Genomic DNA, 27,843 nt, shown 5'->3' with positions numbered 1-27,843 from the left:
AAATTCTAGGTGAAGATTTTATCCTCAATTCTGAAACTGATATGTTTCCTCAGGAAAAAAATTATCTGAAGCAAACTTTCAATATTTAAAAATACGATTTATTAAAATATAAGACTTTGGTCAAATCTTATTTGATGATTTTAAGTTTTTTTTTTTAATTTATTTTTTAGAGACAGAGAGAGAGGCAGAGACACAGGCAGACGGAGAAGCAGGCTCCATGCAGGGAGCCTGACATGGGACTCGATCCTGAGTCTCCAGGATCATGCCCTGGGCTGAAGGTGGCGCTAAACCACTAAGCCACCAGGGCTGCCCTTATTTGATGATTAATATGTAGCAAAGGCTTTTGTGTTTTTTTCCCTGAGATTACTCTAGTTTCTAATGAAGACTTCTGATCAGTGAGGATATTGACTGTTTTCTTCCTCATGTGAAGTCTCTGATGCACAGTGACAGGCTGAATTTTATAGGTCTTCTGACATTATATTCATAGGGTTTTGTCCCACTGCAACAGAGTTAACTAAGCTATGTGCATTTAACCGACAGAACAAAATCTTTAAGAGCTCAACAGTACATTTTTAAAAGCCAACCCATGAAGATCTGTTAGAGAATTGTTTCACCCAGTTATTCATATTTCAGCTTATGCTCTAACATGCTTAATACAGAGCACCCAAGTCTAGGTGCTAGAAATCCCTCTATTCCAACATAACATAGGACAGAAAGAATGTAAGGTGATTTTTAAAGGCTAAACTTAGCTTAAATGTAACAGCGGCATATTCCATGACCAGTATCACTTAAATGAATAACAGACTAGGAAATCACTGGAAGAGGAAATATTTAAGTGAAAAAATCTGCCAATCTATGTGATATGAGCTTTTTTACTGTGTGCTATCAATTAAGGTAGGAGTCCCTTTAGGACTTCCCAAATTCACCACAATCAAGGCTTTCCTCTCTGGTGTGGATTCTGGTATGATGTACTCTAAGAGCTGCCTTACGAACAAAAGTTTTCCTGCATTCATTACATTCATAGGGTTTCTCTCCTGTGTGAATTCTCTGGTGTACTCTGAGAGTTGAATTTTGTGCAAAAGCTTTCCCACATTCATTACACTCATAGGGTTTCTCCCCTGTATGAATTCTCTGGTGTGCACTTAGATGTGACTTCTGGGAGAAACTCTTCCCACATTCATTACATTCATAGGATTTTATGCCTGTGTGAGTTCTCTGATGTACTCTGAGGGTTGAATTATGGGCAAAAGGTTTCCCGCATAGATTACATTCATAGGGTTTCTCCCTGTATGAATTCTCTGATGTGCAGTAACATAGGATTTCTGGGAGAAAGTTTTCCCACATTCATTACATTCATAGGGTTTCTCCCCTGTTTGAGTCCTCAGATGCTCCTGGAGGTGTGATGCCTTGGAGAAAGTTTTCCCACATTCATTACACTCATAGGGTTTCTCTCCTGTGTGAATTCTCTGATGTGCCCTGAGGGCTGAGTTATCAGCAAATGCTTTCCCACATTCCTTGCATTCATAAGGTTTCTCCCCTGTGTGAATTCTCTGATGTGCACAGAGATGTGTCCTTTGGGAGAAAGTTTTCCCACATTCACTACATTCATAGGGTTTTTCTCCTGTGTGAATTCTTTGATGGACTATGAGGGCTGCCTTACAGACAAAAGTTTTCCCACATTCATTACATTTATAAGGTTTTTTCCCTTTGTGAATTCTTTCATGTCCACTAAGGTATGATTTCTGAGAGAAGGTTTTCCCACACTCACCAATTTATAAGGTTTCTCACCTGTGTGAATTCTCTGATGTGTTCTGAGATGTGTATTCTGTGAAAAAGTCTTTCCACATTCATTACATTCATAGAGTTTCTCCCCTGTGTGAATTTTTTGATGTGCTCTGAGTGCTGAATTATGGGCAAACATTTTTGCACATTCATTACACTCATATGGTTTCTCCCCTGTATGAATTCTCTGATGTACTCTGAGAGCTGAATTATGGGCAAACGCTTTTTTACAGTCACTACATTCATAGGGTTTCTCTCCGGTGTGCATTCTCTGATGTGCTCTAAGGGCTGAATTATGCACAAAAGATCTCCCACAGTCATTACACTCATAGGGTTTCTCATTTGTATGAATTTTCTGATGTGCTTTGAGAACAGATAGATGGGCAAAAGACCTCCCACATTCATTACACTCATAGGGTTTCTCCCCTGTGTGAATTTTGATGTGCTCTGAGGTTTGAATTATCAGCAAAAGTTTTCCCACATCCATTACATTTATAGGGTTTCTCCCCCATATGAATTCTCTGGTGTGCACTAAGGTGTGTCTTGTGAGAGAAAGTTTTCCCACATTTAAAACACTTGTAGGGTTTTTCACCTGTATGAATTCTCTGATGTGTTCTGAAATGTGATATCTTAGAGAAAGTTTTCCAACATTCAATACATTTGTAGTATTTCTCCCCTGTGTGAATTCTCTGATGTTCTTTTAGATTTACCATCTTGAAGAATGTTTTCCCATATACATTACTTTGACAGGGTTTCATTACTGTGTGTGTTCTTTGGTGTACTATGAGAGCAGACTTGTAAGATTTCCCACATCCACTGTTTTCATAAGATTTCTCCTTTGTGTGAATTGTTAGATTTTCACAGAGGTTTGACTTCTGACAGAAAGTTTTTCCATATTTATTACATTTATAGAGACCAACTGTCATATCAGTTCCTGGATAATGAATAAGGTGTGAATTTGAACAAAAAGATTCTCCACATTCCTCAGGTTTCTCTCCCGAATGGTTCCTCTGATAATGAATGAGTTCTGCTTTCTGGTAAAAGGATTTCCTGCATTCATGACATTCAAATGACTTCTCTCCAGTTTCACTTTGCTCATGTACACTGAGGACTGAATTTTGATGGAAGGACCTCCCATATTTACCACACTGGTAGAGTTCTGCTTCTGTGTGAGTTCTCGAACATACTATAAGGTCTAATTTCTGGTAGAAAGCATTTATACATCTATTATTTGTACAAAATTCTTCTCTAGTTTGTGTCTTTTTTCGTACTACACAGGTTGAGCTCTGGCTCAAACTTTCGTCACATTTATTGCTTGCAAAAGCACCCTGTTCTTTAACAGTTCTCTGAGATTGAGTAAGAGATAAGATCCTGCTGAAGTTATTCTCATTTTCATCACATTCTGAGTGTGTCACAGCCATGTGAACCTTACTGTATTTCACAGTGGTGGTTCTGTCACAGGATTTCCCACATTTATTCAGATCAAAGCATTACTCTCTTACGGCAGTTCTCACATACTTAAATAAAGTTGCTTTATCACAGTTTTTCCTAAATTCATCATCCTTATAGGATTCCCCTCCTATAACACAGTCTTATCATATAAAACTTACCCAAATTCATCATATTCAAAAGATTTCTCCAGGGACTGAAGTTTCTGATGATCTTTCCTATAACTGAAAGCTTTCATGTTTTTATTATACCCATAAGACTTCTCTCCAACATGCGTTTTCTCATGCTTCATATCAAACTGCAACTTTGCGCATACATTCATGCAATCAGCCTTCTTTCTCGAATAGTTTCGATCACAAATAATTAATTCAGAAACAACTGGCAAATTCATTCTACATGAGTCAGATCTACAGGGCAGTTTTTCAGAAGAATTTGGAGTTATGTCCAGATTAAATGGTTTTCCTAAAACTTTCTGCCCTTTATTCAATGTTTTGTTATCAGTGAGTATTACTTGCCACAGAGGTTTCTCTTCTTTTCTTTGGTTCCCCTCAATGTGAATATCAACACTAAAATATCCTAAAATGAGAAAAATTGAAAACATCTTTACCTTTTATATTCCTTATGGAGAGGAACTTATAGCCGTATGTTTGTTACATATTGTATTCTGTTACAAGTCACATTTCCAAAGTTCAATAATACACACACATAGGGAAAAAGGTATACTCTCTTTTTTTTTCTCATCCACGTTGTTTAAAGAAAACAGGTAGTATGGCCAAAATTGAGTAGCTCCTTTCTTCCCAAGTTCTCCTGCTTACAATTAACAAATCCCTGGAAAATCAATATATCTATAGTAAATAAGTAAGATGCTACAAAATGGAAAGTAAACTTTGGGACTCAAAAAATGATGTAGCAGAGGATTCCAAGGCTGTTCTGTTTCCCAGATATCTCATGTGGGGTACTAGAGTGTCGTAAAAACCTACAATCCAAAGTCAACAATATACACAAAAAGAGCTACAAGAAAAGTGTGTTCTTGATTGCCAAATGGCTGAAATGAAACAAAGGTGATCTAACAGAACAGAAAATATTTTTGACAATATCCACCCTGCTCAAGCTAAACAAAAATGGAACATTCCCCTGTGGTTCAGCCAGGTTTAGCAGGGAATGAAAGTTCCACTGTGACAGGTCCTTTATGGACTGGACACTCTTACAAAATTTCTATGAGCCAAAACTAAGAGCTCACTTGAAAGATCATGAAGAATCCTAAGAAAGTTCTATTTATAGGACATTCAGGGATGGTAACAGCAATCACTACCAAAATTCTTCCTGGAACTACATTCCTACCTACTCTATGGAATCTGCAATAGCAAAAGCAATAAATCTGTTGTCTTAGGGTATTTATGGCAACACAGCAGGTAGGGGATGGAAAGAAGGGAAAAGAGGCAGGAATACTACAATATCATAGCTAGAACGAATAGAAAGCATCTGGAATAACGATGCTCTCAAAACCCAAGAATGCAATACATTTAAAAAATCAGTTTAATTTATATTATTCTCAAATGCACATGAAACATTCATCATGGAAGACGGCATTCTATACTGCAAGAAAAATCTTCACAAATGTAAAAGAACAGAAATCATATAAAGTGTAATCTCAGGCCATCAAAATTATCCCAGAAATCAATAACACAAAGTTACATGGAAAAACACAACCTATTTGTAAATTAATATAATTAACCCATTGGACAAAGAGAAAATTTCATAGGAAAATCAGATATTTAGAATTGAATGAAAACAAAAAATGTTTAGAATATAATGTAGTTTTTTTTTAATTTTTATTTATTTATGATAGTCACAGAGAGAGAGAGAGAGAGAGACAGGCAGAGGGAGAAGCAGGCTCCATGCACCGGGAGCCCGATGTTGGATTCGATCCCGGGTCTCCAGGATCGCATCCTGAGCCAAAGGCAGGTGCCAAACCGCTGCGCCACCCAGGGATCCCCAAAATGTTTAGAATATATAGAAATTTGTGAGATGGGGATGCTTGGGTGGCTCAATGGTTAAGCATCTGACTTCAGCTTGGATCATGATCCTGGAGTCCCAGGATCGAGTCCCACATCAGGTTCCCTGCATGGAGCCTGCTTCTCCCTCTGCTTGTGTCTCTGCCTCCCTCTCTCTGTGTCTCTCATGAATAAATAAAATAAAATCTTCAAAGAAAGAAAGAAAAAGAAAAAGAAAGAAAGAAAGAAAGAAAGAAAGAAAGAAAGAAAGAAAGAAAGAAAGGGAAAGAAAATAGAATTTACATCACCTCTTCTAGAAAATACAAGATCAATATCTAGAAAGAAAGAAAGAAAAGAAAGAAAGAAAGAAAGAGAAAGAAAAAAAGAAAATCAAATTTACATCACCTCTTCTAGAAAATACAAGATCAATATCTCTACAGACTAAAGATGGCGGAAGAGTAGGAGTCCTCAACCACCTGGTCTCACCAACTTACCTTTAGAACATCCTGAACGCCTACGAATTTGACCTGAGATTTAGAGAGAATGGCTGGAATGCTACAGAGAAAAGGGTTTTCGCTTCTAGCAAGGTAGGAAGGTGGCAAAAAATAAGTAAATAAAAAAGAATAATGTGGGGGAGGGGCCCCGTGAGGAGCTGGGCTAAAGTGAGAGCCTCTGGGAAAGCCCAGAGCTGGAGAAGTGGAAACTTCAAAAATCTGCACTGGAGTTTTCCCGGACGGAAAAGTGCTTAGCAGGGAAATCGGGCAGAACCTCAGGAGGGACAGTAAAGCCTCAAGATTCCTAGAGTCACAGTTAGAGGAAGTGTGCCTGAGGGAATGCTCAGCACAAACTCTGGTCCGATATCTGTAAAGGGCATTTGGGAAAAGCCAGTCGGTTAGGCAGGCCGGCTCTGGACAGACATGGCTGTGTCCCGTTGCCACCAAGAGAGGCGGTCGGTCCACAGGAGCGCAGTTCAAGCAGCACAAGACCCTGGATCCCAGGGTGCCAAAACAGACAAAGCCCACGATCCTGTGTTCTCCCTGGGACAGGAGGAAGCTCCTGCCACTGAGCGCCCTCAAGCTGTGCAGATTAGTGCACTCACGCCGGGGTGGGGGGGGGGAGGGGCCCAGGAGCATCTACATCAGTGCAGACTCGGAGGCTGCATTAGTTAGTAGCAGGGAGCTAACTCCAGACTAGAGATCTGGCCGCAACAGAATTGTTGTTCCTCCTTGTTTCACCGTGTGCCTGAGAGAGGCAGGGATGCCAGGGAACAGAGGCCTCTCGGGGTAAACAGCTCCCACTGAGCATGGCACCTGGCAGGGGGCAGGGCAGCTCCCTCCAGGCACACACAACTGAGAATCAGCACAGCAGGCCCCTCCACCAGAAGATCAGCTGGAATAACAGAGTAAGAGTTCTTGACCAAGCAGCCCTGGGAAGCTCCAAGAATGAAGGAGAAACAGAAGGAAAATAGTATACAGAACTGGAGGGTTCACCACCACTTTTTTTAATTTTTTTTTTTCCTTTTTCCATTACAACTCGATTTTATATCACACTAAACATTTCCAATATTTTTTCTCTTTTCCCATCTTAGCCACAATATTGTACCAGCTCTAAATTGTAGTTTCTTCCTTTTTGACTTTCACATTTCTACAATGTGAAAACTGTCTTAGATACATTTTTCACTTCTGGATTCCCTTCAACATATGCAATTTAATTTGGGGAGATATATGAAATACGGGTTTTTGTTTTGTGTTTACTGTTCTCTGCCTCATTTTCTTCTACAATGGTAGAAGTTAATACCTTCTAAAACATGACCAGCATGCACCCAGAACCAAATGGAATACCGTGCTGGGTTCATTCTATAAGATTATATTCTCCCTTGATTCCCATTTTGCCCCCCTCTTTTTACTCGTTTATGTTTTGGTGGTTAATGTTGGAGCTTTCTATGCAAGTATTGCTGGTTTATATAAATTTGGGACTGAGCATCTTCTAACATAAGGAACAAAATATACTCAGAACCAAGAGAATCACCCTCTAGGATACCTCAGGTAGACTACATTCTATCTCCACTGCCACTTCTTCACCACCGCCATTCCCCCGTAGTACAGCCCTTGATTTTCTTTTTTCTCTTTTTCCTCTTTTCTTTTTCTTTTTTCTTCTCCTTTGGGGCTTTTTGCCTTTTTTATTTTTTATTACTTCGTTTTAAAATTTGTTTTTCACATGAGTGTCCTTTTGTTTAATTTTGTTCAGATCTTCTTTTTCATTTTCTGGTCTCCGACCTTGTTAGAGTCATCTAGGGTGGAATTTACTTAGGTTGTGGTTGATATTTTTGACACAGCCTGCTCATACAGCCACTCTGCACTGAACAAAGTGACTAGAAGGAAAAAATCACCACAAAACAAAGAATCAGAAACAATACTCTCTGTCACAAAGTTACAGAATAAGGATTTCAATTCGATGTCAGAAAGCCAATTCAGAAGCACAATTATAAAGCTACTGTTGGCTCTGGAAAAAAGCATAAAAGACTCTAGAGGCTTTGTTACTGCAGAATGGAGTTCTAAGAAGGGCAAAATTAAAAGCAAATGAAATGAGATACAATCCAAAGTGGATGTCCTAATGACTAGGGTTAATGAGGTGGAAGAAAGTGTGAGTAACATAGAAAACAAGTTGATGGTAAGAAAAGAAGCTGAGGAAAAAAGAGAAAAACAATGAAGAGACCATGAGGAAAGGTTAAGGGAAATAAATGATAGCCTCAGAAGGAAGAATCTACATACAATTGGGATTCCAGAAGAGTCTGAGAGGGAGAGTGGGCTACAAAGTATATCTGAACAAATCATAGCTGAGAACTTCCCTAATTTGGGGAGGGAAACAGGCATTCAGATCCAGGAGGTACATAGGTTGCCCCCAAAATCAATAAAAACTGTTCAAATCTCGACATTTAACAGTGACACTTGCAAATTCCGAAGATAAACAGAAAATCTTTAAGGCAGCGAGAGAAAAGAGATTAACTTATATGGGGAGAAGTATCAGATTAACAGCAGACCTCTCCACAGAGACCTGGCAGGCCAGAAAAGGTTGGCAGGATATAGTCAGGGTACTAAATAGAAAGAACACACAGCCAAGAATACTTTATCCAACAAGGCTATCATTCAGAATGGAAGAAGAGATAATGAGCTTCCAAGATAAGCAGAAACTGAAAGAATATGTGACCACCAAACCAGCTCTGCAAGAAATATTAAGGGGGACTCTGTAAAAGAAAGAGGGAACCCAAGAAATAAAACAGGGACTGAATAGGTATTATGACGACACAAAATTCATAGTTTTCAATAGTAACTGTGAACGTGAATGGGCTAAATGATTCCATCAAAAGACACAGGGTTTCGGGCTGGATAAAAAAGCAAGACTGATCTATTTGCTGTCTACAAGAGACTCATTTTATACCCAAGGACACCTATAGCCTGAAAATGAAGGAGTGGAAAACGATTTACTATTCAAATAGACCTCAAAAGGAAGCTGTGGTAGCCATTCTCATATCAGATAAATTAAGGTTTATCCCAAAGACTGTAGTAAGGATGAAAAGGGGCACTATATCATACTTAGAAGATCTATCCAACAAGAAGACCTAACAATCATGAATATTTATGTCCCTAATGTGGGAGCTGCCAAGTATATCAAGCAATTAATAACCTAAGTAAAGAGATACATAGTAATAATACACTAATAGAAGGAGGTTTCAACACAGCACTTTCTGCAAATGACAGATATTCTAAGCACAACATCACCAAAGAAACAAGGGCTTTAAATGATACACTGGACCAGATGGATTTCACAGAACTTTCCATCCAAATGCAACTGAATACACATTCTTCTCAAGTGCACATGGAACTTTCTCTAGAATAGACCACATACTGGATCACAAATCAGGTCTCAACTGATACCAAAAGATTAGGATTAACCCCTATATATTTTCAGACCACAATGATTTGACACCAGAATTCAATCCCAAGAAGAAATTTGGAAGAAACTCAAACAATGGAGGTTAAAGACCATCCTACTAAAAGATGAATAGGTCAACCAGGAAATTAGAGAAGAATTAAAAAGAGTCATAGAAACCAATGACAATGAAGATATAAGCATTCAAAATCTTTTGGATACAGGAAAAGCAGTCCTAGGAGGGAAATACACAGCAATACAAACCTCCCTCAAAAAACTGGAAAAAACTCAAATACCCAAAGCTAACCTCACACCTAAAAAAACTGGAGAAAGAACAGCAAGTAAAACCTACAGGAAGCAGAAAAAGGGAGATAATAAAGATTCAAGCAGAACTCAATGACATAGAGACCACAAGAACTGTAAAGATCAACAGAACCAGGAGTTGGTTTTTTGAAAGAATTCATAAGATAGATAAACCCCTAGCCAGCTTTATTAAAAAGAAAAAAGACTAAAATTAATAAAATCATGTATGAAACAGGAGAGATCACAACCAATACCAAGAAAACACAAACTAATTTAAAAATGTATTATGAGCAGCTATATGCCAACAAATTTAGCAATCTACAAGAAATGGATGCATTTCTGGAAATGCACAAATTACCAAAACTGGAACAGGAAGAAACAGAAAACCTGAACAGGCTAATAAACAGCGAGGAAACTGAAGCAGTCATCACGACACAAAAGTCCAGGGCCAGGTGGCTTCTCAGGATAATTCTATCAAATGTTTAAAGAAGAAATAACACCTATTCTACTAAAGTTGTTCTGAAGGATAGAAAGGGAGGGAATACTTCCAAACTTGTTTTATGAGGCCAGCATTACCTTGATTCCAAAACCAAACAAAGACCCCACCAAAAAGGAGAATTATAGACCAATATCCCTGATGAACACAGATACAAAAATTCTCAACAAGATATTAGCTATAGGATCCAACAATACATTAAGAGGATCATTCACTATGACCAAGTAGGATTTATCCCCGGGATGCAAGGTTGGTTCAACCCTCATAAAAGAATCAACATTATAGATCACATCAACAAGAGAAAAAACAAGAACCACATAATCCTCTCAGTAGATGCAGAGAAAGCATTTGACAAAATATAGCATCCATTCCTGATCAAAACTCTTCAGAGTGTAGGTATAGAGGATACATTCCTCAGCATTTTAAAAGCCATCTATGAAAAGCCCACAGGTAATACCATTCTCAATGGTGTAAAACTGAAAGCCTTTCCCCTAAGATCAGGAACACAACAGGGATGTTCACTCTCACCACTGTTATTCAACATACTACTAGAAGTCCTAGCCTCAGCAATCAGACAACAAAAAGAAATAAAACACATTCAAATTGGCAAAGAAGTCCATCTCTCCCTCTTCACAGATGATATGATACTGTATATAGAAAATGCAAAGACTCCACCCCAAGATTGCTAGAACTCATACAGCAATTTGGCAATGTGTCAGGATACAAATCAATGCACAGGTATAAGTGGCATTTCTGTACACTAACAAAGAGACTGAAGAAAGAGAATTAAGGAATCAATCCCATTAACAATTGCATTAAAAAGCATAAGATACCTACAAATAAACATAACCAAAGAGGTAAAGGATTTATACCCTAAAAACTACAGAATATTTCTGAAAGGAATTGAGGGGCAGCCCGGGTGGCTCAACAGTTTATCACCACCTTCAGCCCAGGGTGTGATCCTGGAGACCCGGGATTGAGTCCCACATCGGGCTCCCTCCTCTCTCTCTCTATGTCTCTCATGAATAAATAAATTAAATCTTTAAAAAAAAAAAAGAAATTGAGGAAGACAGAAAGATGGAAAAACATTCCATGCTCATCGATGGAAGAATTAATATTGCGAACATGTCTATGCTACCAGGGCAATTTACACATTCAATGCAATCCCTATCAAAATTCCATGGACTTTCTTCAGATAGTTGCAAGAACTTAAGTTGTCCAACTTAAGTTGTCTGTCCCCTTCAGATAGTTGGAACATCTTAAGATTTGTGTGGAATCAGAAAAGACCACGAATAGCCAGGGAAATACTGAAAAAGAAAACCAGAGCCAGGGGCATCACAATGCCAGATTTTTTGTATTACAAAGCTGCGTTCATCAAGACAGTTTGGTAGTGGCACAAAAACAGACCCACAGATCAATGGAACAGAATAGAGGACCCAGAAATGGGCCCTCAACTCTATGGTCAACTAATATTCGACAAAGCAGGAACGAATATCCCCTGGAAAAAGTACAGTCTCTTCAATACGTGGTGCTGGGAAAATTGGACAGCCACATGCAGAAGAATGAAACTAGACCATTCTCTTACCTCAGACCCAAAGATAACCTCAAAATGGATGAATGATCTAAATGTCCATCAAAATCCTAGAGGAGAACATAGGCAACACCCTTTTTGAACTTGGCTACAGCAACTTCTTGCAAGATACATCTATGAAGGCAAGGGAAACAAAAGCAAAAATGAACTATTGGGACTTAAGATAAAAAGCTTCTGCACAGCAAAAGAAACAGTCAACAAAACTAAAAGACAACCTACAGAATGGGAGTAGATATTTGCAAATGACACATCAGATAAAGGGCTATATCCAAGATCTATAAAGAGCTTATTAAACTCGATACCCAAGAAACAAACAATCCAATCATCAAATGGGCAAAGGACTAGAACAGGAATTTACCAAAGAAGACATACACATGGCCAACAAGCACATGAAAAAATGCTCCACATCCCTTGCCATCAGCGAAACACATATCAAAACAACGAGATACCATCTCACACCAATGAGAATGGTGAAAATTAACGAGACAAGAAATAACAGATGTTGGAAAGGATGTGGAGAAAGGGGGACCCTCTTGCACTGTTGGTGGGAATGTGAACTGGTGCAGCCACTCTTGGAAAACTGTGTGGAGGTTCCTCAAAGAGTTAAAAATAGAGCTACCCTACTACCCAGCAATTGCACTGTTAGGGATTTACCCCAAAGATACAATTGTAGCGAAATGCTGGGACACCTGACCCCAATGTTCACAGCAGCAATACCTATAATAGCCAAATTGTGGAAAGAGCTATGGTGTCCTTTAACAGATGGATGGATAGAGAAGATGTGGTCAATATAGACAATGGAATATTACTCAGCCATTAGAAACGATGAATACCCCCCATATGCTTCGATGTGGATGGAACTGGAGGGTACTATGCTGAGTGAAGTAAGTCAATTGGAGAAGGACAATCATTATATGGTTTCACTTATACAGGGAATATAAAAAGTAGTGAAAATATTATAGGGGAAAGGAGAGAAAATGATTGGGAAAAATTAGAGAGGGAGACAAACCATGAGAAGCTCTTAACTCTGAAACAAACAAGGGGTAGTGGAAGGGGAGGTGACCAGGGGCATAGGGGGACTGGGTGATAGGCAGTGAGGAGGGCACTTGATGGGATGAGCACTGGGTGTTATACTATATGTTGGCAAATCGAATTTCAGTTTAAAAAAAAAAAAGGCAAAAAAAAAAAAATCTCTGCAGACCAGTATCTCCCATGATAGAAATGTAAATATCCTCAAAAAAATAGCATCAAAAAGAACAATGCAATATATAAAAAGAAATGATATATTAGATCAAGGGGGATTCATCCCAAGAATACACACTGTTGTGATATTTAAAACTCAATGTTATCCATCATATTAATCATTTATTGAATTAAAACCATACAATCACATAATTTAAGACAAATACTACTTCACAAAATTCAGAATGGATCCATTAACCTATTGTAAAGGGAATCTATAAACAGCCTAGAACTAACACTGTACTTAAGAGAGAGAATACTTAAACCCTAAGATCCGAAAAAGTCAAGAATGTCTACCGTCAGTGCCTCTATTCCAGACTGTACTGGAAGTTCTAACCAATAGCAATATGGCAAGAACAGAAATAAAAGATACAAAATATACATTGAGAACCACAGAAACATCTTCAGAAAAGTTCCTTAGTATTTTCAGCAAGGGAAAACTACAAAGCCAATACTAAAGCCAATCATACACAAACAATTACTATTAGATTTTTAAGTCAAACAAAGAATATAATTTACCATGATGCTGAAAACAAAAAACAAAAATACTTGGTATCTGTATGCTGAAAACTACTGATCAAAGAAATCATAAGTAAAAGAAGGTATTTTTTTGTGGTTGTAAAGCAATGGTCTTTATTTTTTTAATTTAAATTCAAGTTGCCAACATACAGTATAACACCCAGTGCTCATCCCATCAAGTGCCCTCCTCAGTGCCTGTCACCCAATTACCCACCCCCACCCACCTCCCATTCCACAACCTTTTGTTTCCCAGAGTCAGGAGTCTCTCATAGTTCGTCTCCCTCTCTAATTGTCCCACTTAATTGATGTATATGTCCTTTATGGATTGGAAGACTCCAATCTTTTTAAGATGTTAAACCTCTGTGATTTATAAATTCAATACATGCCCAATTGAAAAACTGGCATGCTTTTTGTAAATATCAAAAAGCTTGTTTTAGGGGAACCTGGGTGGCTCAGTGGTTGAGCGTCTGCCTTTAGCTCATGCTATGATTCTGGGGTCCTGGGATCAAGTCCTGCATTGGGCTCCCTTTGGGGAGCCTGCCTTTCCCTCTTCCTATGTCTCTGCCTCTCTCTGTGTCTCTCATGAATAAATAAAAAAATTTTTTAAATGCTTGTTTTAAAATATATACAGAAGAAATTTGGTGGACTTACATTACCTGATTTCAAGACCTAATTAAGAATCTAGAATGGTGGTGATCCCTGGGTGTGGCTCAGTGGTTTAGCGCCCAGGATCGAGTCCCACGTCAGGCTCCCTGCATGGAGACTGCTTCTCCCTCTGCCTGTGTCTCTGCTTCTCTCTCTCTTTCTGTGTCTCTCATGAACAAATAAATAAATAATCTATATAAAAAAAAAAAAGAATCTAGAATAGTAACAATGTGGTACTGGCATAAGGATATGAAGATGAATAAATAAAAAAAGAGATACCACAGAAATAGTCTTAAATGTACAGAATATAAGTACAATCATATACGTATAAACTTATGTACCATATACAAAATATACATTTATCCATTTTTTCAGAACAAGGGAAATGCTAGTCAGTAGGGAAAGGATAATCTTTTCGATAAATGGCACTAGAATAACTATTCTCATTTTTAAAAATTTAAACTTGACACATATCCTGTCTATGAAAACTAACACCAAATGAATTACAAAACATAAAATATGAAATTTAAAAATTTCTAGAAGAAAACATGAATAAATCTGTCTTTACTTTGAGTTTGGATATTTCTAGACAGAACAAATATAAGATCCTTAAGAGAAAATCAAAGAGTTGAATATTCAATTTTAGCCAACCTCCTCTGAAACCATGCCAACAAAAGAAGTAGAATGCAGTTTCACTATTGCCAAATGTGGACAGAAGTCCATGCTCACCACTAACCCTCCACTGACACCTTTGGGAGGTAGAGGAGTAGGCTGTCACATTAATGATGTGGGGGTTGAGATATCAGGGTCCCCACCAGCCTTTCCCTAACACTAAACGTCCTGTATTTAATTATGTGCCAATGTTCCTAGCTCACCTTGTTTTATAAAATCTTTCAGAATACTACATTTGTTCTATGTGTATATATCATATATTTGTAGATATATACACACACACGTATTTAGATATATATATACACAGACATACCTATATACATATATATACACAAACAGATATACATAAACACACATATATAAGTATATATACATATGTATATAGATATATACAGATATACACATATATGCACACATATACATACATACAGATATATACACACAGATAAAGATATATAGATATATACACATATACACCTATACATAGGTATACACACGTATATAGACATATTTACACAGATATACATATACACACATATATACACACATATACATGCAGATATACATATATATAGATACACATACATATATATACAGATACTCATATATATACACATATATACACACAGATATATAGGCATATATACACATATATAGATACGTAGGTATATATACATGTATACATATATGTATATATACATACATATATACACATAGATATATACACAGATATACATGTATATATACACATATATATACACACAGATATATACACAGATTTCCATGTATACATATACATGTATAGATACACACACATACACCACACACACATACATATTCAGCTGTACTTAGCAGGCAGAGTAAAATAGGATATATTTACTGCAACTTTCCCCTGGTTAATACTTTTTATATCTTATTAATCCCTTTCCTAAGCAGAGTCATGAACACATTTTCATTATTATAATATAGAATATTTCTAGTTTTAGGGCCTCTGGGTGGTTCAGTCTGTTAAGTGTCTGCCTTCGGCTCAGGTCATGATCCTAGAATAGGCCCCACACGGGGCTCCTTGCTCAACAGGGAGTCTGAGCTTCTCCCTCTCTCTCTGCTCCCCCTGCCACTGCTCACTCTCTCTCTCAAATAAATAAAATCTTAAAAAAAAAAAAAAAGAATATTTCTAGTTTTGCTTTAAAAAGAAATCAGGCCTTTAAGCCACCTGAATCTCATTTTTCATTTCATAAGGTTACTCCGGGATTCTTTCTCCCCACTGTTCTATAGGGATAGTGCCATCTGTCAAAGACCAATTATCTATGAAGCATATACTTTTTTCTTGAGTTTTCTTTTCTGTTTCACTAATTTATTAAACTATCCTACTTCCAGTTCCACACAACTCTCAGAGCTTTACATATGTGATGGGGCCAATCCTACCACAACCTTCCTATGAATGAGATTTACTTTGAATATTGCATTAGATGTTTATAATATTGAATTTATTATATGAGTGCTTCTTTTCTTTTGTCTTTGTTAGGGTTAGCTAAAATTCATTCATTTTACTCTCTTCTATTCTAAGAAACATTCTATAATTTCTCAGTCTTCTAGGTTATTAATTTTTAATTTCACTTTTAAATTCTGCGTGTTAGTATACCTGCTATTGTTCTTGCTTAATTTATTACTAGGACTACCAATTTACCTGTTCATTAATTTAGCTATATCCTAAGGTTTATAATATGCACAATTATTTTGTATATGTCATGCAATTTTGGGTTTGATATCGTTTTTTAAATTTTTTTTTTTAAATAGATCTGCCCTACGACCCAGCAATTGCAATGCTGGGGATTTACCCCAAAGATACAGATGCAATGAAATGCCGGGACACCTGCACCCCGATGTTTCTAGCAGCAATGTCCACATAGCAGCCAAACTGTGGAAGGAGCGTTGGTGTCCATCGAAAGATGAATGGATAAAGAAGATGTGGTTTATGTATACAATGGAATATTAGTCATTAGAAACGACAAATACCCATCATTTGCTTCGACGTGGATGGAACTGGAGGGTATTATGCTGAGTGAAATAAGTCAATCAGAGAAAGACAAACATTATATGGTCTCATTCATTTGGGGAATATAAAAAATAGTGAAAGGGAATAAAGGGGAAAGGAGAAAAAATAAGTGGGAAATATCAGAAAGGGAGACAGAACATGAGAGACTCCTAACTTTGGGAAACGAACTAGGGGTGGTGGAAGGGGAGGTGGGTGGGGGGTGGGGGTGACTGGGTGACGGGCACTGAGGTGGGCACTTGACGGGATGAGCACTGGGTGTTATTCTGTATGTTGACAAATTGAACACCAATAAAAAATAAATTTATTTTAAAAAAAGATAATTTTTTAAATATCCATGTTAAGAGTTTTTTTATCTCATTAACTTCTATATTTATCAAATTATGTTGAGAATATTACTAATGGGATTCTAATTTATTGGATTTATTGAGGTTTTCTTTCTACAGTAATATTGTATTTTCACTATCATGATTAATCTATGGGAATGTCAAAGGCTTCTTTGATTTTAGGATACACATACAAATATATGATTCACTTTTTTTTTTTTTTTAAGATTTTATTTCTTTGAGAGAGCCAGGGAAAGAACAAGCATGGGGAAGGGGCAGACAGAGGGAGAGGCACATTCCCCACTGAGCAGGGAGCCTGTCATGAGACTGGATCCCAGGACCCCAAGATCATGACCCGAACCAAAGGCAGATGCTTAACCTATTGAGCCATCCAGGCACCCCTGGTTGACTTTAATATAAATATCATTTATATCCCATATAGACATACTTATTTAATGTTCATAGTATCTCTAATCAGATGAGGTACACCATTATCTCCTAATCCTGGTGAGTTTTAAATTCTTAGAACCCCATCATTTTGTGTTTTATGATAGCTGGTATGATATTGCTTGGTGCAGTTACTCAAATGCTTAAGGGTTTACTTTGACCTGTGCTCTTGATCAGAGGGTCTTCTTTTAAGTTAATGAATTTGTTTATTTATCTATTTATTTTAAAAATTTTATGTATTTATTTGAGAGAGAGGGAGTGAAAGAACACAAGTGGAGTGTGGGGCAGAGGGAGCAGCAGACTCCCCACTGATTAGAGAGCCCAATACAGAGTTTAACCCCAGGACTCTGAGATCATGACCTGAGCTGAAGGCAGACACCTAACTTACTGAGCCACCTAGGCACCCCTAAGTTAATTCACTTACTGCCTAAACCTGAATAATAACACAAAACCCTAAATTATTTCATTTTTTTACTTAATAGCTTTACTATTCTTTTACTGCAATATTTCAAAGATACTTATTTCAGGGTATCTTCTTTAGCCAACAATATGATCATATCATTTACAACTAGTGACTGGGAAATATGCCTGATCTAAAAATTATGTCAATCTTCATGTTATGTTGTCTGACTGAAAGCTTTACAATAAGAACTTTCAGTAAACACTTAGGATGATTTTACTCCTTTGCTCTAAGAACTATATTGAAACTATAATTTTTGAAGTTTCTGCAATTGTTTACTAGTTTACACAAATACCAATAAGCACATGGAAAAATGCTTGACATCACCAGTGATCAGGTAAATTGTTAGGGACTGAATTCTATCTCCCTTCAAATTCATACCGTTGAAGCTCTGATCCTTAAGTAACTGTATTTGGTGATAAGGCCTTTGTGGAAATAATTAAGGCTAAATGAAGTCATAAGGGTAGAGCTCAAATTCTTAGGGGGTAGGTGTCCTTAAAATAACAGGAAGAGACATCAAAGCTCTCTCTCCCTGAAAGCAAAGGGGAAAGGCTATATGAGGACACAATCTGAAGGCAGTCATCTGCAAGCCAGGAAGAAGCCTCACCAGAAATTAATTATGTTGGCACCTGGATGTTGGACTTTCAGCTTCTAGAACTGAAATAAATTTCTGTTGTTTAGGCCATCCAGGCTATGGTATTTATTATGCCAGGCCAAATGACTAGTACAGAAATGCACATCAAAATTTCAGAAATATACCACTTCACATCTACTAGGATGGCTAGAATAAAAAAGTCAGATAATAACAAGTGTTGATGAAGATGTGGAAAAATTAGAACCCTCATATGCTATTATTAGGAATGAAAAATAGTACAGGCACTGTGGAAAATAGTCTGGAAGTTCCTGAAACAGTTACCACACAACCCAGCAATTTAACTGTCAAGTATAACTCAATAAGAGAAATAAAAGCATCATGTCCCCTCACTGCCCCTCAAAAATGTACATCTATGAAAAACTTGTAAATGAATGTTTCTATCAGATTATTCAATAGTCAAAAGGCAGAATCCCAAATGTAAATTGAATGAATGGGCAAACAAATGTGGCAAAAACATACCATGAAACATTATTTTGCCATAGAAAGGATCAATAAAGTACATATAAACCTTTTAATTCTATGTGAAAGAAACCAATCAAAAAAGATCACATAATGTATGATTGCATGGTACATGAAATGTCTGCAATAGTCACATCTAGACAAAAAGTAGATTAGTGATTGCTTGGACAGAAGGCCAGGGAGGAATAGCTAGAGTATGAGATTTCTTTTTTTTTTTTTTTAAGATTTTATTTATTCATGAGAGATACAGAGAGAGAGACAGAGAGAGAGAGAGAGAGAAAGAGAGAGAGAGAGGCAGAGACACAGGCAGAGGGAGAAGCAGGCTCCCCAAAAGGAGCTGATGTGGGACTTTAATTTTTATTTATTGATTGATTGATTGATTGATGTGGGACTTTATCCTGGGCCCCAGGATCACGACCTGAGCTGAAGGCAGATGCTCAACTGCTGAGCCTCCCAGGCATCCTAAGAGTATGAGGTTTCTTTTTGAAATGATGAAAATGGACTGTGGTGTTGTTTACACATATCTATGATTATATGAATAGGCACTGAATTGTACCCTTTACATTGGTGGATTATACGATATGTAAATAGTACCTCAGCAGAGCTATTTAAAGGGGTAAAAGAACCAACGAACCAAACAAAACTTTCAAAGGTATTCCCCTAAAAGTTTAACTACTCTAAGTGTTTCCTTCCATCAGTGCTCACCCACCTAGGTACCTCTGGTTTAGGAATTCTTCCCCTAAGGACCAGGGCTCTTCTCCTTGCTCCAACTTGAAGATCATCTTGGGTTTGGTAGTGCAATATCCTATAAAAATGACAATTGAGAGAATATATAGATCAGATCCATGGGCTTTTTGATACAGCAGCATGAGTACCAAAATAAATGTGCTCATTTGAAATTTTCCATTGTTTCTGTTTCCTCAAGTCTTCAGGTATCTTTGACCTCTTACTCAAAAGCCTGTATTACACTAATCTCTACAAAGAATCCATGTGTCTTGATAACTTTTAAAAAAAGGAAATTTAATTTAGAGTAAGTCACATAATAAGGTATGCTTACCCACTGAGATGAGGTGGCTATAGTTCTCTAGCATCACATCTCTGTACAGAGTCCTTTGTGCAGGGCTCACATACTGCCATTCATCCTGGGTAAATACCACAATCACATCTTCAAATGACATGGATCCCTGTAACAACATGTTTTGTTTAAAGATTCAGAATTATGTTCAGAAAATATCTTTGAGAATTACTACTTTCCCTGTTTACTCTTAAGCTCTAAAAGACATGCTTATCAAAGATGCCTATTTCTGACCTAATTTTGTCTTTAACTGTGGAGTTACTCAGTTAAAAAGGTTTTTAACTTACAATTCATTTATCTATTTATGAATTATAGATTTTTTAAGACAAAAAATTTTAATGTAAAGAGATTTCCTATAACTCTTACTCTTCATCCTGAGGGATTACTGTGGGTATTCTAGAGAATTCTAAAATGTTCATTCTCTCCTTAGACATCATCATTGTAAATAATGGGAGACAAAGAAGGTACATGCAAGCTGTAGAGATGTCTTACATGATTAAATTTAGGTATAAATACAGATATAAAGATATATAAATTTAGAGCTCATGAAGAGCAAAGAACAACTTACCAAGGATTTGGAGTCACAGAAACCAATATAAGTGAATGTTGTTTACACAGAAGTAACAGCAATGAATATAAGGACAAGCATATAGTCACAGAGCAGAAGCAGCAACCAATTTGATAACTACTTTCTTATACAACCACCCAGTCTAACTGTACGAGCAGCTCCTGGAAGGCTAGTGCCAAACACTGACATTTAGGAAACAACAGGAAAAAGAAATGTTAGAAGTTTTAGTGAGACAGACCTATTCATGTTGTTCCTAAAGAGTCTGTGAACATAAAGCTGGAACTATTCTTTAAATTAGTATATATGTGGTTTTAGAATATAGAAAGGAAGTCTAAGATGAAGACGATCACTTAGGAGTTACTAGCAATTTAGGTGGTTAACTAAAATTATAAGAGGCAAACAGCAACTTGAGCTATATGCTATACATCCTATATGGGACTGAGAAAAGAAAAACACCAAATAGCATTTAGGGAAGCATGAATATTAAAGAGGCTGGCATACAAAGTATAGGCCACAAAAGCCAAAGAAAAAGCTTTCTGAAAAGTAGTAAGAGTCAGGAAATGGTAGAATCTCGCAAAATGAGAAAAAGGAAAATTTCCATAACAAAAGACTTCAAAGGGGCTGGGGAGGAATCGGAGTTGCTATTCAACAGGTATTTAGTTTTAGTTATGCAAAATTATTAAGTTCCACCTAAAAATGTGCTGAGGGTAGATCGCATGTTAAATGTTCTTATAATAATTAAAAGTAGAAATGAAAGGGAAGACTAAGAGATCATAGGACAGAAAGAATTTTTTTCTCCCCCCAGTGTTATGTATCCAATTATTTGTTCATTCGTGTCTTCAGTATTACTAAGTGAGTACCTCCTGCATGTGAAACTCAGTAGTAGTAGCAGCTGGTAACTAAAACAAATAAATAACAGGAATATCTCTTAAAAATTTTGATCTAAAAAAAAGGGAAAATTTAATTATATTCTCCAAAACTAAAAAAAAAAAAAAAATAGGGAAAAAAGTGGCACTATTTTCATTTTTGCCAATCTCTTTAATATCTGACTTAATAAAATCACTTGGATTAAAAAATATAAGCTAACAAGTGACAAAATAGTGAAGTAAAGGATCCAAGCAAATTCTCTCCTTCATAAAAACTATGCAAAAACTAGCAAAAATTAGGGCACCTGGGTAGCTCAGTTGGTTAAATGTCCAACTCTTGATTTCAGCTCGCGTAATGATCTCAGGATTGTGGGATTGAACCCGTCAGCCTCCACACTCAGCACAGAGTCTGCATGAAATTCTCCCTCTGTTTCTCTCCTGCCCCTTCCTCTCACTCATGCTCTCTCTTGCTCTCTCAATAAATAAATAAAATCCTTTAAAAAAAAAACTGGCAAAAGTTATAAAAATTAACAAAGGCTATCTTCAAAACATTTGTAAAAAATAAACAAAAACAAAACAGGTGAATCACAGTAAGAATGTGACCTTTTAACTTACCCTGTTCTCATCCCTCTCCTTCCAAGTCCAAAATAGTTTGATAACCAGCAGCATGGCCACCACAACACCACCAAAAGTAGGCTAGAGATCCATCAAAGCCTCATTCACAAAAAATTGTCATTATTTGGCCTGTTTGGTGGTTTCCTGAAAGACTCTACTTATAAGGATGCCTTTATTTGAGCTAACTCAGAGCTCAGTGTGTAAAATATTGTCCTCACTTGTCATTCATCAAAAACTGAAGGCATTTCTTTAAATTAATTGGCTACCCAAAGTGGTAGATAACAGCTGAGGCAAACAATGGCTTAACCAATAAGCTTGAAAGGAATAGCTGGATAATAAGATGTCCATAAATGTTTTTGAAAAGCTCTGATATATTCCTGAGAATCCAGGAGGCCTCATACTTGCAAAGAGCTATGCATATGCTTAAGGCTGTGAGCATACTGAGGAAAAATGTGAGAAGGCCCTGAGCTGTCGCTTATAGGTGCCCCAGAGGCGTGGCATTAGAAAAGTCTAGGCTAATGCAGTTATAAGGTATCTAACTGTTGGAAAAATTCTGTGACATGCAGAGAGCCCCTTAGCAAAGACTGGAAGACCTACTCGTTTTAGGCATTTAACGAAATTTCTGTAGACACTTCAACCGCCTCAGATACAAGATACACAGGCTCTACAGAATTTTTTAAAAAGTCACTGAACAAATAAATTTCAACAATGATCCCGATGGAGGAGAGAAATTCTAATTATATAATTGCCACATTCTTTTATTTAAAATGTCCTATTTTCAACAACAACAAAAAATTAGTAAACAAGGAAAGAAACAAAGGAAGGCCCATATACAGAAAAGGTATAATCAACAGAAATTGCTCTTAAGGAAGCAGACATTGAACTTACTAGACAATGACCTTAAATCAGCTATATTAAATATGGTCAAATACCTAGCAAAAACAATGTCCAAAGACTTAAGGAAAAGAAAAGAAAAACATTTCACTGAATAAAGAATATCAATAAAAAGAGAAATTTTAACAACAAATAGAAATTATATAGAAACTCAAGAGTTGAAAAATACAATAACTAAATCAAAATTTCACCAGAGGGATTCTCTAGCAGATTTGAGCAGGTAAAAGAAAGAATGAACAGACTGGACAATATGCTCATTGAAATTACATACTGTGAAAAACAGAAAGAAAAATGATAAAAAATGAACTATGGGATAGCATCAAGCTTACCAACATATGCATCAGTAAGTCTGAAAGAATATTTGAAGAAATAATGGCCAAGAACTCTCCAAATTTCATGATAAACATTAATCTACAAATCCAAGAAGCTCAATAAACTTCAATAAGGATAAATCTGGAGTAAGAGATCCACACTTAGACACATGATAATCAAATTGTCAAAAAATAAAGACAAAGAGACAATACTGAAAGCAGCAAGAAAGAAGTGATTCATCACGTACAACAGTATTAAAAGCAGATTACTAATCAGAAACCATGGAGGACAGAAAGCAGTGAAATGATGTATGACAAGTGCTGAAAGAAAAAAGTTGTCAACCAAGAAAATTGTATATTCAGCAAAAATAGAAAAAATTAAAACCTTCCCAGATAAACAAAAACAAAATTTGCCATAGGCAGAACTGCCATACAGGAATAATACCGGGTTAGCAAATCTATACAGACAGAAAATAGATTAGTGGTTGCTTGGGGTTTGAGGAAATGAGTAGATGAGAGGGGATAAAATATGGAGTTACTTTTTAAGGTGATGAAAATGTTCTAAAATTGACTGTGGTGATATTTGCAGAAATCTGTAAGTATACTAAAACATCACTGAATTCTACATTTTAAATGGGTCAAAGGCATAGTACGTGAATTGAATCTCAATAAAGCTTATAAAGAAAATAAAGAGAATGAAACTATTCCAAGAATAATAGAGCAGATTAAAGGGCCAACATCCTAAACTGGAAATGAGGAACATGAAAGGAAAGAGAAAGAAGATAAAGAAATAAGCCCTGGAAGGATGGAGTCAATGGATGGTGTCATGGATATTATTAACAAAGAAACCTTCCACAATGAGTGAAAAGTAGAAGCAAATGCTACAGAAAAATCAGATAAGGAAAGGATTGGACAAGACCCAATAGATTTGAGTATAATCAAGTCTCTGGTCACTAGATATGACAGGCAAGTGGGGAGAGAAACCAAAGCATCATGTAGAGGTTTGAAGTGTGAATACAACAGGTTGAAATGTTTGAAAGAAAACACAATTTTAAACTGTCTGCTGAGCAACCTGAATATCATGGGTACTCAAAATATTTATGGAGAGTAATTTTAAGGGATATTCAGTTGATTCATTAGAACAATGTCAAATTCAACCCCTGTATTTGAGCTTCTGGAAAACAGAATTGACCAAGTTCACATTTAGCATTATGTCTCCTACTTTTATTGAAGAACAAGTAGAGACCATGTTCTATATTACTTTAGTAACTACTGAAAAGTTAACTAAATCATCCACTAGAAAAATGAAGATTTTTAAAAATCTATAAATGTTTTAACATTCCATGTGGTATCAGTTTGCTTAACCTTCTCACTAATGTCAACCTTTAAAGCAGCACTGTTTGACACCCTGACAAGGCTACCAAAACTCAGAAATAAATTTGGAGCTCCAATTTGGTAAATTTGTAATGTAAGAGGACCTGCATATCCATATGCCACCTTTATTCTGCTACTCATCTGTATTTCCATCTCTGAATGCATCTGATCTGTTTCTATTTCTACTTTTTCATGTTAATGGACACTTAAGTCCTGATAAAATCCACCGTAAACAAACAGGTTATTAAAAAAGAACTCACCTGCACTATGTTCATTTTCTGCTGCTCCTCAAAGAATGTAAAGAAATTAAAAGGTTCAGCTGGGAAAGAGGAACAAGAAATAGGGTCAGCAGAAACCTGGTCTGCCTTACAACTATTTTCATTTACCTAAAAATCTCATAACACCAGCTGGAAAGAAAGGTTTCCCTATAGAAGAATGTCCTTTTGACATTTTTAAGAGGAACAGGAAGGACCACACAGAGGTAGGACCTGAACATGTGCATCTCCGATATGATTATGTGGATTTAACCTTGCATCATTTTCACTGCTGTGAAACTCAGAAGTCAATGAATTAACAATTTCTGTCCCCTTCTAAGTAGGAACAACAAAAAACACAAAATAAAACAAGAGGATAGTGGTTAAACAAATTCAGGTATACAAAGGTAAAATTTTGCACCTTCACTTAAACTAATACTTTAAAAACCTATTTAGATGGGATTGTTAATCAAATTTGTATTGTCTTTACACCTTGAATTAGAGCTTCCCCAGAGAACTCCAAAATAAAGATGGGATGCTTTATGCAAGAAATATTTTTTCTAACTTTGTTTTCTAAATTGGTTGCAAATTCTAAAACAAATTTTTTAGTAAGATGCTTATAGTACTGACCTGTGTAAATAAACAGCACTGTGCTTAAGTTCTTGATTCTGCCTGGGTGTCTTTACAAAAATCATTCATTTCAGGGCCAATATTTTGAGCTTCCAAAAGTGTCTAATATAGAAAACCTTTTTTCCACTATCCTTTTGTCATTCCCTACACTCAGGAAAAAGGGAGTACCAGCATAACTCTAGATGCCACATGTGGTGATGGGTATGCTATGAAGGCAGCTCATAATCTGGAAAGAAGGGAGAATGAAGAAACTGGGTGCTATTTAGCATTTCGTCAGTTCTGTCTCGTTAAACCTTCCCTGGGCATCAAGTCCTTACCAGCCATCCAGTGAAGTGCCTTTTCCTGTACAGTCTGACAGTCACCTATCCCTCTCAATCTCAGGTTACCACCTTCTGCAAGCTAGTCCAGTGCCCACTGTCACGCATCTGTGATGGCTTCTGCGCGTGATGCTATCACCAAATCTAATTCATGCTATACAGAGATCAAGAATTGCTTCTGATGGAGGGAATCAGAACCCGTGCTTGAAACTTCTGCTTCTGCTCTGAAGCTCCAGTGAGGAACCTGTCAGGACAGCTGTTCTTCTAAGTGACAGTTGTTCCTAGGGCTCTCTTTTTCCAGTCTTAAGAGTTACTTTACTACAGGGTAGCCCCGGTGGCACAGCGGTTTAGCGCCTCCTGCAGCCTGGGGTGTGATCCTGGAGACCCAGGATCAAGTCCCACGTTGGGTGTCCTGTATGGAGCCTGCTTCTCCCTCTGCCGTGTCTCTGCCTCTCTCTGTCTCTATGAATAAATAAAATCTTTAATAAGATTTTAATAAAATCTAAAGATTTAAAATCTTAAAAAAAAAAAGAGTTACTTTACTACAAAGGGGCTGGGATCTGGGGCTGAGAAACAAAAACAAATTTGATGTATTTGAAACCTCCACTTAACACTCTATACCTGACTTTGGAATCAACTACTACAAATGAACTATCCAATAACGTGGCCATCAGCTGCATGCAACTACTACACCTGAAGTGTGTGTGGCTAGTGCCACAAATCAAAATAACAATTTGGATATACTGAGTTAAACACATCAGGTTTATTAATTTCATCTCTTTTTATTGTTGCTAGTGAAAAATTTTAAATTACATTTAGTTTCCATTTTCTATTGGCCAGCACTGCATTAGATTATCAGACTGTGCCTTTGAGGATGGAAATACCTTAGATGCTGCAGGAAGGCTCAAGACTCTCAGGGGCTCTTAAAAGAATCCACAAATCCCAGGATATATTTACCACATTGTAAGACTCTGTCCATATTCACTTCACAATCATATCTCTGCAAATTTGGGGACAGGCTATTCTGCTAAAAGCTCAAAGGTTGCAACTCTTGGTTTGGGGCGGAAAGATATTGGAAGAGCAACGTATAGAGGGACTAAACCCGTACTTGTATTTACATCCAACCTCTCCCACCTACTATCTTGTACCCGGGGGTATATCATTTGGCTTCCAGTAAATTCCTTTCACCTTTTAAAATGGCATATTTATAAGGGCAATTGTGAGGCTTAAATGAAATACCAAAGGAAACAAAGGGTCTTGTGATAGCAACTTACACACCAATTACTGGAAGTCCCAGGACCTGCCGCTCTCAGACGCCCCACACAAACCTACCCGACCTGGAAGGCCCCGGGCCTCCCGGAGCCGTGACCCCAGTGCTCTCAGCCCAGTGGGAGGCCTCTGCTCCCGCAGAGACCCAAAGAAGGCGAAGTCCGGTCCTTTTCGACCAGAGAAGATGGTCACAAGGGGCGAGGCTGACTGCGCTGCGCTGAAAGCGCCCGGAACACCGTTCCCAGAGGCTGCGCGGTAGGCTCTTGACATTTAAGACTACATTTCCCATAAAACTTTGAGACCGCAGGAAGTAATTTTAGAGGCCTTTCCTCCTCTGCGAGTTGGGACGTGACAGTGGGACCTGACCCTTGGAGACTTTAGTCGAATCCCTAGATAGTGTAGATTAGGCTTGAACTCTATGACAGGACAACATATTAAGAAGCGTGGCTCTCGATTGGATCCTAGTTGGAAAAACACAACAGCTGCAAGAGACTACAATTGGAGAGACGATTATAGACTAGATATTATAAATACAAAGGAGAATTATCATTACTTTGGCTAGTGTGATTAATATTTGGACGATGTAGGAAATTGTTCTTATTTTTAAAGATGCATCCGTGGAGTTTGAGGAGCAAGACAGATGAACA

At 37.2% G+C, this 27,843-nt stretch overlaps 2 protein-coding genes across 4 annotated transcripts in view; one reads left to right on the top strand and one right to left on the bottom strand.

Moving 5' to 3' along the window:
* The window catches only part of LOC112644574 (protein FAM240B-like), a 265,942-nt gene extending 249,096 nt beyond the window's left edge, over positions 1-16,846 (top strand). For 2 of the 3 annotated variants that reach the window (XR_007413682.1, XR_007413679.1), the window contains exon 3: positions 16,421-16,556. Coding sequence is in view for 1 of the 3 variants with exons in the window: in XM_049115706.1 (XP_048971663.1) it covers positions 16,421-16,619 (199 nt within the window). In the remaining 2 variants the exon portion in view is untranslated. Of the gene's footprint in view, positions 1-16,420 lie in introns of all 3 variants that reach the window. The other variant, XM_049115706.1, reaches the window with a different exon arrangement.
* Positions 77-27,454, bottom strand: LOC112644572 (zinc finger protein 658-like). Its single transcript, XM_035707383.2, is given in 9 exon segments — positions 77-1,283; positions 1,286-1,771; positions 1,774-2,219; positions 2,221-3,367; positions 3,370-3,807; positions 19,733-19,828; positions 20,081-20,207; positions 24,987-25,045; positions 27,260-27,454. Coding segments are annotated over 8 exon segments (3,132 nt in total). The 5' UTR covers positions 25,002-25,045; positions 27,260-27,454; the 3' UTR covers positions 77-906.
* Between the last annotated feature and the right edge of the window lie 389 nt (positions 27,455-27,843).

The sequence above is a fragment of the Canis lupus genome, chromosome 1 (assembly GCF_003254725.2).
Source record: "Canis lupus dingo isolate Sandy chromosome 1, ASM325472v2, whole genome shotgun sequence".
NCBI lineage: Eukaryota > Metazoa > Chordata > Mammalia > Carnivora > Canidae > Canis > Canis lupus.
The sequence above is the reverse complement of the archived record's forward strand: the minus strand, read 5'-3'. Positions and strand labels throughout refer to the sequence as shown.